Genomic DNA, 17,574 nt, shown 5'->3' on the forward strand with positions numbered 1-17,574 from the left:
CATAAACTTGCCACATTGCATCACCAGCACTAGCATCTAATTTCAATGGAACTAGTTCATTAAGAATATAAAACATTTTCTCTTGCCTTAGGACAAGTTTCAGATTATGGTACCAATCATTGAAGTTAGGCTATGTGAGCTTGTTAGCATCAAGTATGCTTAAAATGACAAGTTATTACTCATTTTTGCAACCTATAAAATGAATAAGTATTAGTCATATTGTTCAATACCAATATAGATAAGGTCCAAATCTATATATTAGTTGCTCCCATTATTTTAATCAAACCAATAGCCCTCGTTATCAATTCAAAGAAGTCATTTTTTTCTAATGAGCTAGGATCTTATTTAGTTTACTATAACTTTGAAGTTTGTCTCAATAAGCCATGATAAGTAAATTATGTAGATAACTTGCTTATCAATCACAAACCCACGTGGCTTCTAGATCAATTTGGTAATAACTCATTATCTAATCATATCTTATGTTATTTGCCCAATCATTATGTCTATCATTATACAGTCAAGTTTTTAGCATCTAGATAATACAATAATTGTTAAGTCCCATTAACCATAACACAATCTGATTTCAAATAATGAGTGTCTTGAATTTTGTCTCAACAAGCCCCACTAGTAACAGGTTCAGTTATTTATGTTAAAAGAAAGCATCAAGACTTAATATTTTTATAAGGAATTTTTGATTCATTATAGGCCTCATCAAGCATGCATAAGAATTCATCACATATCCAATACATTTAATCTTATCATGCTTCTTACAATTATACATGGCATTTATCATATGTAAATTCTAGCATGTATAACAATAAATCAATATAGTATAAATTGTATTTATCTCATAACTAATATGCATACTACCAAAATCATCATGTTTGGTTCAACTTCATGATCTTGCACATCTATTCAAATTCAATATCAATATCATATATCAATTATCAATCTAACTCAATGTGATGCAAGGTATAAACATGTTTAGCTAGCATGGTCGAATATGTCTAACTATTATCTTAGGAGCATGTAATTTACAATCATAATTTTCTAAACAATTAAGGAATTATAATTTTACTTGAATTTTAATGTAACATGGTTGAGATCACTCTAAACTATTTAGGAATGCCAATCAAGTAAAATCAAGTCAAATTACATTCATTGGGATTTTTCTAGTCCAACTAGGTGTTATAATGAAATAGTTTCTTATTAATTAGAAGTTTTAAACAATTTAGAAAGTCCAATTCAATTTGAATTTTATATGAAACCTCATTTCTCAATCCCAAACTATTTAGGAATCCAAATTCAACTAAAAGTAACACCAATCTAAGACTTGGCCAAAAACCCATTCAAGAAGAAAAGCAAGTTGCAGCTAAAGTAGTTTTTATGAAAACTATGTAGTTTCAGCCATCTTTTGCTATGCCACCCCTACTAGCCACCATCCAAAAGTTTTACACTCTTTCCCATGATTTCGTATACCTTTTGGTCATGATTCTTAAATGACAAGTAACAATTACTTTGATTTTTATAAAAACAGTCCACTAAACTTGGAGATCAAAGAAAGCAAATCTTAAAATCTTTATGAACAAGTTTCCTCAGATTCTCAATATTGATTACTAAGTAGATTTTCATTAAAATCTTAGTGAACAAGTTTTTAAAGTCTCTTAACTTTTACAAATACCAGCTACATCAAGAAAACCAATTACCATAATTATATTAGGGCAACCATGCATCATATGCATATTTTACTTGCCCAGCTGCCATTGGTAGATTTCTTGACTGAACTTGTCATCAACTTTTGAATGATCAAATCAACTTCAAAAATTTTGAAATTTTTACACAATGATCATCAATATGTGTTTTTCATGTTTTAAAATTTCTTACCCAAACAATAGTCCTAGACTTAAAAACAATTTTAGTAATATCACTGCAGCAGAATTTTTCTAATGTGGACAGATTTCAAACAAAAATTTCATTGCGCATGCAAATGATATCCATAAATCATAAAATTTAATCCAAATCATCCTAAGACATCATGCTTTGATATTCTAAGATAATCCAATAAAAAAAGATACAGAAAAAATTAATTTTCTAACCTCTACATCACAACAATATATTGTAATGAAAACAGTTTTGATATCATGAAAAACAAAACAAACTTTTAATTTGTATAATCTATATTGACAAGACTCTAATACCACTTGAAGGGAATTATGTATCATTATCAAAGTTAAAGCAATTGAATTTTTAAAAAATTTTAATTTCCTAAAGCCAAGATCAATCAATAAGATTATATAAACAACATATATATATATACAAGCATGCATAGTTTCAACTAAAGGTGTTACCTTGAATGCCAAAAAATCCCTTGGTTTAATTTGGTGATCTTTCAAATAGATTCCAAGCCAAAAAGCTATCCAAGTTTTCAACTTCTAATGGTGATCTATATGAACTCTTATGAAAGAACTTTTTCTAAGGTTTGGTGAACTCAAAGCCACACATAACCAGTCAGTGTTTTCAAGACCCCTTTTATTTTCTTGAGTTTCTCTTTAGATGTTTATTTTATTACTCTTTTTTCTCTCACAAGAGGGGGTGGCTTGATGTTCTTTTTTATAAGAAAAGCATTCGGCTACATTAGGTTTAATACATGGAATGCAAATTTTCACAATTAAACCTATGCTAGCCAAATGTATCAAACAAGTGAAATTCTTTCATTTATTTTTATTTTCTCTATTTTTGGTCACACCAAAATCAAATTAAGTCTAACTTAATTTGTCCCAATTTTAATTTTTCACAATTTTCCTATTAAGTGTGACCCATTAGGTTCTTTAGCATGTTGATAATAAACACAAGTATTGTAAGCCTTAATACTCAGCTATTGATGAAACAAACTTTTTATCTTCATCACAAATTCTCTAATTAGCCAATTTTATGTTTATAAATCATGATCAATGCTAGCTTTATTGTCATAACCCCCAATTACTAAAAAAAAATTAATACGGCTTGACAACTTATCCGTGAATGATCTTAACGTATAATTAATACCCTTTCATCATATAGTATCTCGGTTTAAACATTGAGTATAGTTTAGTGTCTTCTCAATTTTATTCGACCATGTTAAGTCTTATCCTTAACATTAACTAATAAATAAGCTTTAGAACAATTCTAAACTCTTATTTAACTTTGACCAAAGATTTTTCAAGTTAATTCAATCAAGACTAGTTGAGATACTTTCTTGATCACACAAAATGAATCCCATCTTGATTATTTCATGCATCTTTATAGGCATCATGTTATACCCAATAATACTCAATTGAAGCATTCTTGGTTAGAACCATAAGTAAAGTCAAAGTATAACATTCATTATATAAGATCATAAGTAATCTCAAATCAAATGATCATTTATACAACCATCATATGAGAATATAACTATAGATACTATGTGAACTATGATATAGCATTTGTATATCAGGTCATATTCAATGAATTTGTTCTTGTAACAAATACCTACATGTTAGCTCAAGTTTGTTCAAACTGCAACTTATGAAATCGGTTACTTACTTCATAAACAAAAGTATAACTATGTGCTAGTCTCAACAGTTTTTGTTAATATCCTTTTATTGATAAAGTATCAACTAGGAATAATTTTGGAATATATAGCTCTTATGCGATGAGGATCTCATAATTACAATCTCATTGTAATTCCTTTAATTGCAAAGCTTTATTTATATTTTGAATATGTTATCATATAAGCATCAATATTGAAATATATGTATACAAGCTCAATGATAAAAATAAAAAATAAAAACTTTATAAGATATTAAATATCAAAGTTCTACAAATATGACAATATTTAGTCAAAACATGATCTGGCTTAAAGGACAAATACCAACACTTTAAAAGGATCATTATTATTCAAAATGGACTTCTTCCAACATTTCTATCCAAAATCTACATAATTGAAATAACAATGTGTTCAACATGAAATTAATTTAGTTGGTTCATACTCTCACTTTGAAGACGTGTTTGTTATCTTTTTGAAGATCACTATAGTAATTTAGACTCTGTTTGTTTCGCGAAAAATGACTTTTGAAAAATGATTTCTATTTTCAGATATTTGTTTGATAAAAAACTAGTTGGTCAGTGAAAAATAAGGTTATTTTATGAAAATTGTCGTATGCTTTTAAAAATAGGAAGATATTTTTTGAAAAAAATATATCTATGAGTAAAACTACTTATCAATGTTTTTTAGCATAATTTTACTCAAGTAAGACTTTGAACATGATTTTTTTTAAGTTTAAATTTAATTTGACTCGACTTAAAATATTATTATATTAATAAATAATATTTTTATTTAATTTTACTTAAAAAATTAAAATATTAATATTAAAAGTCTTTTAATATTATAATGTTAAATATTTTTATAATTTTATTCAAGTAAGATTTTGAACATAATATTTTAAGCTTAAACTTGATTTGATTCTGCTTGAAATATTATTATATTAATACCAATAATTTATTTTATTTTAATTTAAAAAGTTAAAATATTAACATTAAAAGTCTTTTGATAATTCAATTTTAAATATTTTTATTTTTTATTATTAAAAATTAATATTTTAATAATAAATAGTATTATATTGTTATTTTAAAAATAAATAATAACATATATAATACTATTTTTATTATTTTAATAATTAATGTTAAGTAATATAATAATATTATTTTCTTAATATGAATACTTTTAATAATTTCTTATTATTTTTAGGTTAAAATATATAATTTTATATTTTATTTATTAAGGTATTTATATTACTATTTTAATAATCAATATAAATAAAACTTTTTGTTATGATTAATAATAGATATAAAAAAAATTTGTTATGATTTAATAATATTATTTAATAATAGATAATATAAATATAAAATATAAATACTTTAATAGTATAAATATTTTAATAATAAATATTGCTATTTTAATATTAATAAAAATAATATTTTAAGAACAATAATATTATTTTAAATATTTTAAAATATTAATATAAAGAATAATAAATAGTTTTATTTTAAGTTTTTTTATATTAACATAATATTTTAATATTTAATAATATAATTAAAATATAATTATTTTTTGATATTAATAATTTTAATAATAAATAATTTCAATATACTTTAATACTAAATAATTTTTAATATTTAATAGTTATATTAATATTAGTTAAAAAAAAACAAATTTTTCATAAAACAACCAAACAATGGAAAATATTTTCATTAACTCATCCAAACAATAAAACATCTCTACTTTTCCAAAAAATATAAACATTTTTCATAAATTATTTTATGAAAGTCATTTTCAGCGAAATAAACAGAATTTTAATAATCAAGATGATCTTATTACTAAGTTGATCTTATCACTTGTGATTTAAAATTATTTTATTTGGTTAACAATCATTAATTCATAAGAATTAAACATTATTGTGTTTGATATTAATAAAAATTAAACATTATTTTATTTAAAAATATGAAAATAACTATACATATTATGTTGATTATATAAGTTAATAATTTTAATATTGATAAAAATAATAATTTGTAAAATATAATAATATTTGTTTATTTTATAATAAATTATGATTAAATGCTTAAATTAATAAATATATTTATTTATTAGGTAAACCAATTTTTATAATATAAATTTTGTAAAAAAAACATTTGAATTAGAAAATAAAAAAATCCATTAAAACCATAACAAATAAATATATATTATATATAAAACATTAAAAAAAATAAAACTAAATTTATTTTTGAACTTGTTACAAATATTAATTTGAAAATATAAAAAATTATAATATAAAATAATTATAATTTTAAAAAGAAGCAAGTTTTTAATTCACATATTAAATAAGCAATATTGACTATTATTAATTTTACATATCACTTTATCTACGTGATAAAAATATCATATTCTTTTGAATTGAAAATAAATTACCATCCAAGGCAAATCTAATCGCTCTTGATGATTCAAGATTACTGTCATATATAATTACCAAATATTTAACAAATATAATGATCTAATCATCATATATGGATCACCATAATTTTTAAAATGATCACTTTATATCAAACAATACTTAAAAAATATCATTCAGTAAATTTGTAATTTAAATTCCATTACTTGCAATTCTTTCCTTTAAACTTAAGGGTGATTTAGATGCCAAAGTACCCCCAGTTAAGCTTCGTTGAGCATGGAATATTGTGTCAAACGCATTGATGCAATGTTTAGATAGCATTGTTAAGGCATGGCAGCCATCAATTGCCCATTAAAGATGAGAGCTCCAATTAAAATTGTTCCATTTTCATCGCATCTTTTATCTTAATTTTGCCTACAATTTGTTTCCTTTTTTACCCTTGTAGAAATTTTCATATCATTTAATCTTCATTATTTAAAATTTTCTCATTTTGATTTTTATTTTAAAATTTTAAAATAATTTTTTAATTTAATATAATAAATAAATAATATAAAAATATTAATATATATATATAAATAATTTATCAATACACTTTTAGAGTAAAATTTTTAATGAACATTTTTATTTTCACTTCATCAATATCATTATTTTGTTATCTATATCTCATAATTATTTTTAATTTTACTGTCATAATAATCAATCTTATTATTACAGTAATTAATCTTGTTATCATTATTAATTTTAATATTATCAAAATTAATTTGATTATCCATCCAAATATACTCTTAGTTTATAATTTTTTGTATAAAAAAATATGCTTTAATAAATACAATACAAGTCGGCGACAACACAAGTCAGTAAAAACAAAGACAACTGCACAAAACAGAACATAGAAAAATTGCAGTCTTAGAGGTCTCAGGCAAACTAAAATTGATAAGAGAAAAGAAAAAAGTGACAATAAGTTGTGATTTGAGGCATTAGAGTTTTTCATTAGTTTTTGCTCTTCAAGTTGAGATTAAGTTTTAGAAGTAATATACAAATATTTTTAATTTTCATTGATATATTAATGATATAAATGATTAAGTTTTTTTTCAAATTTCTGAACTGTTGGAAGGAACTTTGATGCGCGCAAAAGCAGACTGCTTTGCTTAAGAAATTCTTTCTTTTAGAGAGATACTTCAAATTTTTTCCTGAAAAAAAAAAAGGGGTATTCGTTCAAGAATTATTTCATTAATAATTTTTTATCACACTTTTATAACTATTTAATCACAATAAAAATTATATAAAAATATGCTATTTATAAATATAAACTCTATACATAATTTTAATAAATCTTAAATAATTTTAAATTATAATTAATTAATTGTATTACAACATCTACTATATTCGATATAATAATCCTCACTGCTGGGATCCCGAAATATTTGGCGCTGCATCGATCATCTGCTTGCCAGGAACCTACTGCGCCACGTGGAGGACTACCTTCTTATTGGGCCCATATCTTTGGGCTCGTGAGAGAAAAATGGCTCTCCTTAATAAGATTTTAAATATTTTTAGATTTATTAATATTGTTATTTGCTATAACGGAATAACAATTTTAAAAATCGCCAGACAAAAATTTTAAAAGTTTCAAAAAAGAAAGAATCATTACTATTTTTTTAATTAAATATAATTGATCATTTAAAAAATTTATTTTTTTAATAAAATTTTAAAATTAATTAAGATTTATTAAAAAAATATTTTTGATTTTCAAAAATAAAATTGTATTCAAAAGTACATTATGCATAAGAAAAGATTAACACTCTTATAATACCCATTTAAAAACAATACTAATTGATCACTTGTTATACTTAGTATTGATAAAAATGATCTTAATTTTAATATTTAAAAATAATTTTTTTAATTTTTTTATGAAAATCTTTTTTTTTTTACTTTTTTTTAAAAATAAAATGAAAATTTTTAATTTCGAAACATTTTCTAAATTCTTTAATATTTAGGTGAAATTTTGAAATGTTCTCTAATTTGGGCTTTCATAATAATTTTTAAAATCTGATATAATATTCTTTTATAAAAAATAATTATAAGTTATAAGAAATTGCTTAAGTCAAAAAATGAATATTTGTGAATAATGTGGATATCATTTGAAATTGGGTCTCAAAATTATTTTTATTTAGAAATATTAATTTTTATTTACAACAATTCTCCAAAATCACCATTTATTATTCTGCATTTCTTTGAAAATGATGAAATGCAAGTAATATCATATAAAACAGATGGATGACACAAATACAAATTAAAGAATGCAGATAATCAACTTGATCCATATTAATATAATTTTTTTTTTTAACATTAACCCTTTGTTTAAAAGAAAATCAAGGATGAAATTTATTTATTTTTATTCATTTTATGTCAAAAAGTTTCTTTAATTCTCTAATATCAAGGCATAATTTGGAAAAATTAATCTTTCACTTAAAAATTCAAGATTAATTTTCCAAAATCATTTTTTAGAAATATTATTCTCTATTTTTTTTTAAAATAAGATTTTGCTATTCCATATTTACTATCAATACATAAAATGCATATATGATAATATGAGCATAAATTAAGTGATGCATGAAATTAAAATACCATACAATTATGTGACTTAACATTTTAACAAATACCTAGCTAATTACCCTATACCTAAGCTGCATGCTACCAATCAAATAAGCATTGAGACCATGGAAAAGATGAGGAGGTTTTGGCCATGCTATGGAAAATGCTAGGCCAATAACCATGCTAGAACAGTTTCGTTAGCCATTTTTAAACCCCTAGGAAACTCATGAAAACTTGCATTTTTATTTTATCAAACACCTTGAAGACACATAAAACACTGACTTTTTAATTTTGAAAATTTATTCAAACACCTAAGAAACCTATGTAAAATAATACTTTTTATTACCAAAAACTTTCATCAAACACTTGGAAAACTACTAAAATAAATAGTTAAAGAAAACAATTTTTAAAACCATAAAACATGCAATAAACAAGTCACCAAGTAAGGAAACACATAACTATAAGATTTCATCACCAAAAACTTATTAAAACACATAATGGCAACCATCAAAAGATCAAAAGAATGAAAAAACTGCAAGGATGAAAATGTGAATGGTATGAAAAATGAAAGAAAATGTGAGAAATGACCACCTTTCAAAGCTTTTCCATTTTTTTTTTTTCCTTTTCTCTTATGGTTTTTTTCACCACTTCCAGATGCTTCCTCCTCAATTCCAACCTTAAATCATATGTTTAAAAACCAAGACCTAACTCTTGGATCAATTTCATCTAAGGGTTACAATTTTTTTGTTTTTTTCCCCTAAGCTCGATGATCAAGGAAAGCAATCTTGATTCTAAGATGCAAACCTTTTAAGATCAATGGCTCTAAAAAAATATAACATCCATCTTGGCTTATAGTGCAGCAGTTTTAATAAGAAAAGACCATTTTACCTTTATTAGTGTTTTTTAAGCTTTTTCACGAATTTCTTAAAATCTTATGATCCAATATTTATTTTCATGATTTTAATGGATCAAAAATCATAAAATAATATATAATTATGATTTGGAGCTTTTCATGAAAAATCGACTTCAAAAATGTCAAATTATAAAAATACCCTAAAAGCCATTTTAATAATTTCACCCTTTTGAGATGTAATTAACGTTTTCAACATATTAAAATTCATAGAATAATACTTAAACATGATTTGGAGCTTTTTGAGAAAAAATAACTTAAGATGGTTAAATTACAAAAATACTCATAATAGGTACTTTAGATTTTAGTAATTTCAACTTTTCAAAGGTCCAATCAAGATTTTCAATGCATAAAAATTCATGAATAATATTGAAACTTAATCTAAAGCTTTTTGCGAAAAACTAACTTTGAGATTATTAAATTACGAAAATACTCCTAAAACGTATATTCTTAATTTCAACCTTATGAGGTACCATCATGATTTTCAAGAATCCAAATCATAATTTTATTAATCTCAAATCTTAATAATCCTATTCAATTGTGAATTTCAAGGGTTGATCAAATTTGACTATGTTTGACCATGAGGCATTTTAGTCAATTTAACCCAAAATTCAATTTTAAAATTTCATAAATTTTAAAAGAAATATTATATATGAATCGGTCAAACTTTAAAAGCATCACAGACAAAATTATATATCTACACATAAGTTATTGCAAAAATTAAAAATCTTTTTTATTTAAGGAAAAATTTAAAAAAAAATTAAAGTTTTATTTCACGAGGGAGCATTTTAACTGCAATGCTATAATTGTCCAATCACAATAAAAATTATGTGAGAATCCACCACTTATAAAAGTGGACTCTATATAATATTTTGATAAATCCTACATAACTTTAAAATATGATTAATTAATTGCAGTACAATTATTGTAGATGATATGCTTATATCAGGAATCCATCATTGAGAAGGAAAACCAACATTTCTTGTGAAGAAAGACTGGACCAACTTACTATTATCATTACCATAAAAATATAGAAAAGCCAGAAAGCCATTTACATCAAAGTAGTACTGATCAATGATTAACTCCAATAATATTGAGATTATTTGACATAGAACATAAAATGATTAATGTTATGTATAATGCCTAAATTATATAAAAATGTTGATGAATTTTAAAAATCTCTAATGTGATGTCTGAACTATTAATCTATTAACTAATATAATATTCATCTCTAATGTGGCTAGCTTTAAATGATAATACCTAATGGATAAACAACCTTCTAAAGTACCATATTAGTTAATAGATTCACAGTTCAAATATCACATTAAAGATCTTTAAAATTGAAGCATATTAAACATTTCACTATAGTTTAGAGGTTATTTATGATATTAACCAAAAAAACCAAAATTTCAGATCAAGGGCACAATGCTGTGGGGAAGCCAACACTGTTTTAGGCATACTTGCTCTACCCTATCTCCTTGTGGAATCATTGTGGATCAGCCTCCCAAGCATTGCAGGGTGAATCTTGGAGGATGAATCCGGCCTTCTGATCCCTTTCTTGAAACACCCCAAAATCTGGTGTGTGAGAGCCATCCTCTCAAGAAGTGGGTTAACTTGAACTCTGGAAGAGGAATTTCCTCTTCTTCATAATGATTGGAAATGGAGCTATCCTCTTGGTTTTCATCCTTATCATTGTAATTCACAGCATTCTGCTGCTTCTCCTGATGATAACTTGATCCTGATGGCAAGCTATAAGCAGAGCAATTAGTTGTACTTGTTGGTCAGCACAATAAAAAATGAATTGCAGAAGATTTTTTTTTTTTTAATATATAGGAGGCCACTGTTTGAAGATAAGGGTAAAGGTTGTAAGTATTAGGATTTGAACTCTAAATTTGTTGGATGCTACCTCTTAAAGGTGATTGCATGAATCAATTGAGTTAAAAAAGATAAAAAGAGCCGGAAACAAACATGTGTCACCCAAAGTCTAAGACACACATGGCTCATTCGACAGCATCTTCAATATCAAATAGTTCTAAAGATTAAAAGAATAAAGCAGATTTTGGACTGAGTAGTGCGTACCATTTGCGGGGAACACTATGGTGTTTTAATCTTCTTTTTATAGGCGATTGGTTGACAGACATGTGTCTGATAAATTGAAGCTGTATGCACCAAAAAGAAACATCAGATAATTGCAGCTTGAACTCATGAAAAATAAAAAAGATAATGCACCTATTAATCTTCAGATGAAACTCAAGAAGAAAATAAAGTCAATTATCAAAATACTATAGAATGTTATCGTCTGTGAACCCAAAAATCAGCGTCGCCTCATGTCTGATGAAAAGGTTACTTTCAAAACATGCAAACATAGGAGCACCATTTGAAAGCAACTCTAAAACCCCAATTGCAATTTGCAAATAGGCCATATAGCTGAAAAGAGCCATACAACTTTTTGCCAGTGCTCAATCCAGCCTTCAAAAATCGTAAATAGTACTGGTATTATGTGTTTCAGAAGTTTCACAAACAAAACAAAACTATTACGTATGAAACAAAACCTGATCACCATCTTTGATTCCAAAATTTCTAAGGCAAGCCTTGTTGTTAACCAGCATCTGACCATCATAAGACAAGCAAAAGTGGCCCCAAACATGTGACCTAACAAAACAACATCAAGTTCAAGTATATTTTAAAATTATAAACCATACTTTCTGACCCTACTCAAAACAATCAAAACCCACGTAACCAACACATATAATCAATCAAACAGATAAAAATCATTCATAATTTGAAAGTTCATGAATTTAGTTAATACCATGAAATGCTGCCATGAGTTTCCCCTGGCAATGCTGCAAAAAGTTCCTCTATTGCTACCTTCAGCTCTGCAACTGTAGCATTCCTTCCTACATTAACATCTGCATAATCCAAAGACCTCAATCAGGAACAATAAAAAGAACCGTACTGTCTTTCTTCATATTATTTTCCTAATGTCACTTTCATATATGTCTTTTCTTTTATATCGTTTTCACATTGTGTGTATCTAAAATTGACCTACTTAAAAGCACTTCTGCAATTTTTTTATATTATTTTACGACAAGAGCATAGACCTAAGGCAATAATAATGGATTGATTAATCCTTTTACTTTAAAAAGATATAAAAGGTTATGCTTTCTCCTTTTTGTTTTTAGTTTACTTAAGAAGCAAAAAGCTAAAAGGAAAAATACCTCACTTAAAAAGAAATTTTCATCAAAATTATCAATTTTACCTTTTCATATCCAGTTTAAGGTTTTTTTCTTTGTTTCAGTAATTAAAAAACCAAAAAATTATAACAATAAGAACTAAGCACTACGTAAAAGAACAGCAAAAAACAACAAAGTTGAATGAAATCGATGGAGTTTTACCGAAAAGAGAACCATCGAGCTTTAGAACAGAGAGATTAAGGAGATGCTGTTGAGGAAGCTTCCGATACAACAACTTTTGTGCAGCGATAGCATCGTTACCACCACCACCATTGTCGCCACCACCGCCATTAAAATTCAGTGGAGCTAAACGCCGCCTCTCCAGCAAATTCAAAACCGGCAAGTTGCAGCCACGATTACCGTTACTATTCCCCTCAAAGCTTTCCATAACTAATCCAACTCTAAAATTTTAGGCTTGGGGGTTTTTTTTGGAGATTATGAATTTCAACTGAGACGAAGTAGAAGCTAAAAAGAAGAGGAAGAGGAAGAGAGTTTGTTAAAAAAATCATTTTTTGAGAAGAGACCGTTCCGCTATACGGGGGATTTTAATTTCGTTTCTTTATTTGATTTTTTTACAGAGATTTTGGATTTTCAGTTTTTCACTCTACTCCTGCGGTTGAAAGTCCGGTGGTTACTCGTGTTTCGCAAAGTAATTGAATTGAGGCTGTATAAGTACGGATAACAACCGATTCGCCGGGATAGGTTTTGATTCGTTTTCAATTTAAATTTGATTTTATATTTATAATATTTAAATTCAATTTGATTTAATTTTTTATATTTTTATATTTGAAGTTAATTGATTCGATTTTATATAAAATCATATTTAATTTAATTTGATTTAAAATTAATAAAATTTTATTTTTAATATAAAATATAATTTTTTAATGTAAATATAAAATTAAATAAATATAAAAAATATCTATAAATATATAATTAATTAATTAAAAAATAATTTTATATATTTACATATTGGATCGGATCGAGACAATTTGCTTAAAACTTATCTAAATTTTTTTTACTATTATCTGACTTGATCTTACTTAATACAAAACTTGATTTTTTCAAAAAAAAAATTGATCCTAAGAAATTAGATTAAATATAAAAAAGCTTTTGTATTATACATTTTTTGTTAATTTGATATTTTAAAAAAATAAAATTATTGATACTTGAATTTTTATTTCATCATTTATTCAATATTTGGACTAACCTCATTAACCTATTTACTAATGTGACATAAACATCTAATAAGATGTTAATATATGTCAAAAAAGTTTATTCTATGCTACTTCATTAATTGTCACATTAGCATTATAATAAAATTTTAAAAAAATTCTAAAATTGTTTTTTAAAAATTTTAAAATATTTTTTAAAAAATGAAATTTTTAATAAAACAGTTTATTAAATTTTTAAAGAATTCATAAAAACTAAAAAAATTCAAAATAAAAAAATCTAAATTTTTAATTTTGAAAATTAAAATAGCTAAATTTTTTATCAAAAATCCGAATATTTATTAAAATTCCTAAAATTTCTAAAAATTTCAAAATTTTAAAAAATATGAAATATTCTAAAAGAATTGTGAGAAATTTTAAAAAAAATTTTAAATATAAAAAATAAAAAACTCATAAAAAATAAAAAATTCATAAAATATATAAAAAATTAAAATTGTAGGATTAAAAAAAATGAAAATTTTTCATAATTTAAAAACATTTACAATTTTTTAAAAGTTTTTAGATTTTTATCAAAAAATTCAAAATTTTTTCATTTTCAAATTTATAAGTTTTTGTGAACACTTTTTTGAATTTTACCAAAATTTTAATTTTATTAAAATTTTCCTTTTTTAAAAATTTTTTGGATTTTTTATTAAAATTTTGAATTTTTTAAGTTTTTATTATTTAAAATTTTTTTTAATAATTCAATTTTTTTATTTTTATAATTTTTATAATATTTAAGACTTTTGAAAAATATTTTTGAATTTTTTTAATTTTTTAGAATATTTTAAAAATTTTTTAATTGTTGACATGATAATTAATAATATAATACTTATTAAACTTTTTTATATGTGTCAATATTTTATTAGATATTCATATCGTGTTAGTATATTAACTGACGATGTTAGTTTTAAGTAATAAAATGGATGATTGAATAAAAATTGTAGTACCAAACTATTTTTTTTTTTAAATATGAAACTAATAAAAAATATATGACATAATAGCTATTTTATATTTAATCTTTTTTTTAATCGATAATACTCTTGTAATCAAGTGAATGCATGGTACTCTTATTGAAAGTTAAGCAATTAATTTTTATCTAATAAAATTTATGAAAATATCCTTAAATTTGAATAAATAATGCTTATAATTTTTTAATTGAGGATATTTTGATAATTTACTGAATCAAATTAATGACATAACCCTTTCACGAAAAAAAATTAATAACATGTTGCCAATTAAGAAAAAAATCACATGATGCTATATGTAAAAGGTTAAAACCATAGTTAATGCAAATGAAAATTATTGTATTTTATTTATATATAAATATTAAAAATTAACACTTCAATAAGACTTAAGACTTATAAGTTACTTTGAATTGAGAATTGCAAAACTCGATAACCTTAAATTTGATTTTAGCTTAAAATTAAATGAGTTGAATTCAAAAATTCATTGATCGAATTTAAGCAATTCATCAGTAATTAAATTAATTTACTCCACACGTGCATCTAAAATTGAATATGTTCATGCTTAATAAAATTGGATTCAATTTTAATTTGTAATTAATATATAGTATTGTATTTTTATTTATTTTTTATGTAATTTTACTAATTAAGTTAGTTATCTGTTCTATATTTGACTTTAAACATGTAAAGACATTTTTATAATGAAATTAAAAATTTTCTTGGACTAACTGAAAAATAATTGCTTTTATTTTTATTAAAAAACATAAAACGAGGCTATACAATGTAGAATGAGAAAGAACCAACATAAAATGTTAGAAAAACAACGACAATACATTGTGAATTATGCAAAGATGACAAACCTGAAAACAGGCCAAGAAGAAGACGAATGATGGGTAGGCAAGAATTAAAACCTTTGACAATCGGTAGCCGATGCAAACCAAGAAACAAAAAGTGATATTGGCGCGGCTCAATCTGAAATGAATTGCTATGCTCTTAGCATAAACTCCATCTTCAGATTGAACCTCACCAACATCGCCTTCGTCCAAATGGGCAACTCCCTCCAACAAATCCAAATTCATAGAAATGGGCAACTCCAAAACACAAAGATGTATAGTTGAATGAAATCTTTTGCTCTTTATTCATTACCCAAAAGGGACGATTCACATGTATAAATACCAAAAATCCTATATTTGCTGATATTTAATGGAAATAAAACAGTGTTTTTTGGAAGGAATTATCAGGGAAAAAGTGGTGGAAGAATGAAGTCATGAACAGGTAGTGTTGATGACAAAGAGTAATGAATGGGGGAACTCATTGTCCCCTATCCAAGGGCCTTGCCTGCCACTTAATATTGTCACCTTGCTCCTCATCCAACATCTATCTATATACTATTTGACAACAATATTTGATGATATTAATCGTAAGAACAACTTGGTTTTATTTGAGATGAAGATGACTTCCACTAACACAAAACTTAGAAGAAAAGCATGATTAAGGTTGGTTCTTCACCTTTCCCTTGCGTGTGTAAAATAAACTTCTTTTTTTTTTTTACATGAAGTGAGATTAAAAACGAAATAATTATGTGATGTTACTTACATACGTGTGTCACTGATTCGTACTGCTGATGTAATAGAAAGGATAAACAAAAAATATAATTTATTCGTATTGCAATCTAAAAATTGATCGATCACATTTGTAATTAGTGATTTTGTGGTTTGTAAGACATGTCAAAAGGTATAATCAAGAATTAATTTAAGATCTATTTAGATAAATAATAAGATTAATTTTGATAAAATTGAAAATAATGATGAATGTGATATTATTTACTATAACGATAATATTAAAATAAATGATGAAATATATATTTAGATATTAAAATAATAATAATAGTGAAATGAATTGTAATAAAAAAATTACTATTATACACATTATAATAGAAATTACTATATAGATGAAAATTTTATTAATATTTATAAAAATAATAAATTATTAAAAATTATTAAATCATTTGTATCTCAAATAATAGTTTAGTTAATAAATAATAATTTTATTTTGTAAAAAATAAATCATTTGAAAATTTTAAAAAATAAAAATAAAAATAAAATGAAATAAACAGGTGTTGAAATCATAAAAAAAGTTAAAAGAATAAATAAAACAATGATTATATTTTACAATTTTTCATTGGACCTATAAAGGTTCAATTTGTGACTGGTGTTTCAGCGTGGTGGGACATTGAACATTTGCGATCCAAACGTAAAAATGACACGATTTGCTCGTTCAACTGCGTTTTACTAGGACTGCTTCAAAATCCAAGTCAAGCCTTAGCATTTGCTATCCATCTTCGAGAGAGATAAAAATTGAGTTAATATCATAAACGATTTTTAAATTATAATAAAATATTTAAATTTTAAAATTTTTTAACATGATATTTAAATTATAAATTTATTATTTAATATAATATTTCAAAAATTATTTATCGATTATATAATATCATTTAAAATTAATCACATTAAAAATAAATAATACATTAATTAATAAATTATAATTCAATTATTATATTTAAAATTTTTAAAATTCAGATAAAAACTTTGCTTGCATAGTTATCACCTTGGTCAAGCATAAAATGTAAATCTGATCCAAATTTATAGAGGACGGTGGTCTGCGTCCAATATGGCAGCCCAAAACTTTGCAGTTTGG

The 17,574-nt window shown here is 24.4% G+C and overlaps 1 protein-coding gene across 1 annotated transcript; it reads right to left on the reverse strand.

The window, feature by feature from the left end:
• Positions 1-10,618: 10,618 nt before the first annotated feature.
• Positions 10,619-13,468, reverse strand: LOC111281164 (uncharacterized). The gene is made up of 5 exons (XM_022868800.2): positions 12,867-13,468; positions 12,281-12,380; positions 12,024-12,123; positions 11,551-11,630; positions 10,619-11,220 (listed from the first exon to the last, which is right to left on the reverse strand). The coding sequence occupies exons 1-5, from the start codon at positions 13,090-13,092 to the stop codon at positions 10,968-10,970; spliced, it is 759 nt and encodes a 252-aa protein (XP_022724535.2). The 5' UTR covers positions 13,093-13,468; the 3' UTR covers positions 10,619-10,967.
• Between the last annotated feature and the right edge of the window lie 4,106 nt (positions 13,469-17,574).

Source organism: Durio zibethinus, chromosome 28 (assembly GCF_047325235.1).
Source record: "Durio zibethinus cultivar Kanyao isolate XHJ-2024 chromosome 28, ASM4732523v1, whole genome shotgun sequence".
NCBI classification, from domain to species: Eukaryota; Viridiplantae; Streptophyta; class Magnoliopsida; order Malvales; family Malvaceae; genus Durio; species Durio zibethinus.

What these genes read in the sequence shown, in the direction of transcription:
- LOC111281164 (XM_022868800.2), bottom strand. Translation starts at nt 13,092, where the DNA reads ATGGAAAGCTTTGAGGGGAATAGTAACGGTAATCGTGGCTGCAACTTG. An exon ending in ACTCATGGCAGCATTTCATG is followed by an intron (nt 12,124 to 12,280) that starts GTATTAACTAAA and finishes TTGTTTTGTTAG; the next exon opens with GTCACATGTTTGGGGCCACT. An exon ending in CATAGTGTTCCCCGCAAATG is followed by an intron (nt 11,221 to 11,550) that starts GTACGCACTACT and finishes CTCTGCTTATAG; the next exon opens with CTTGCCATCAGGATCAAGTT.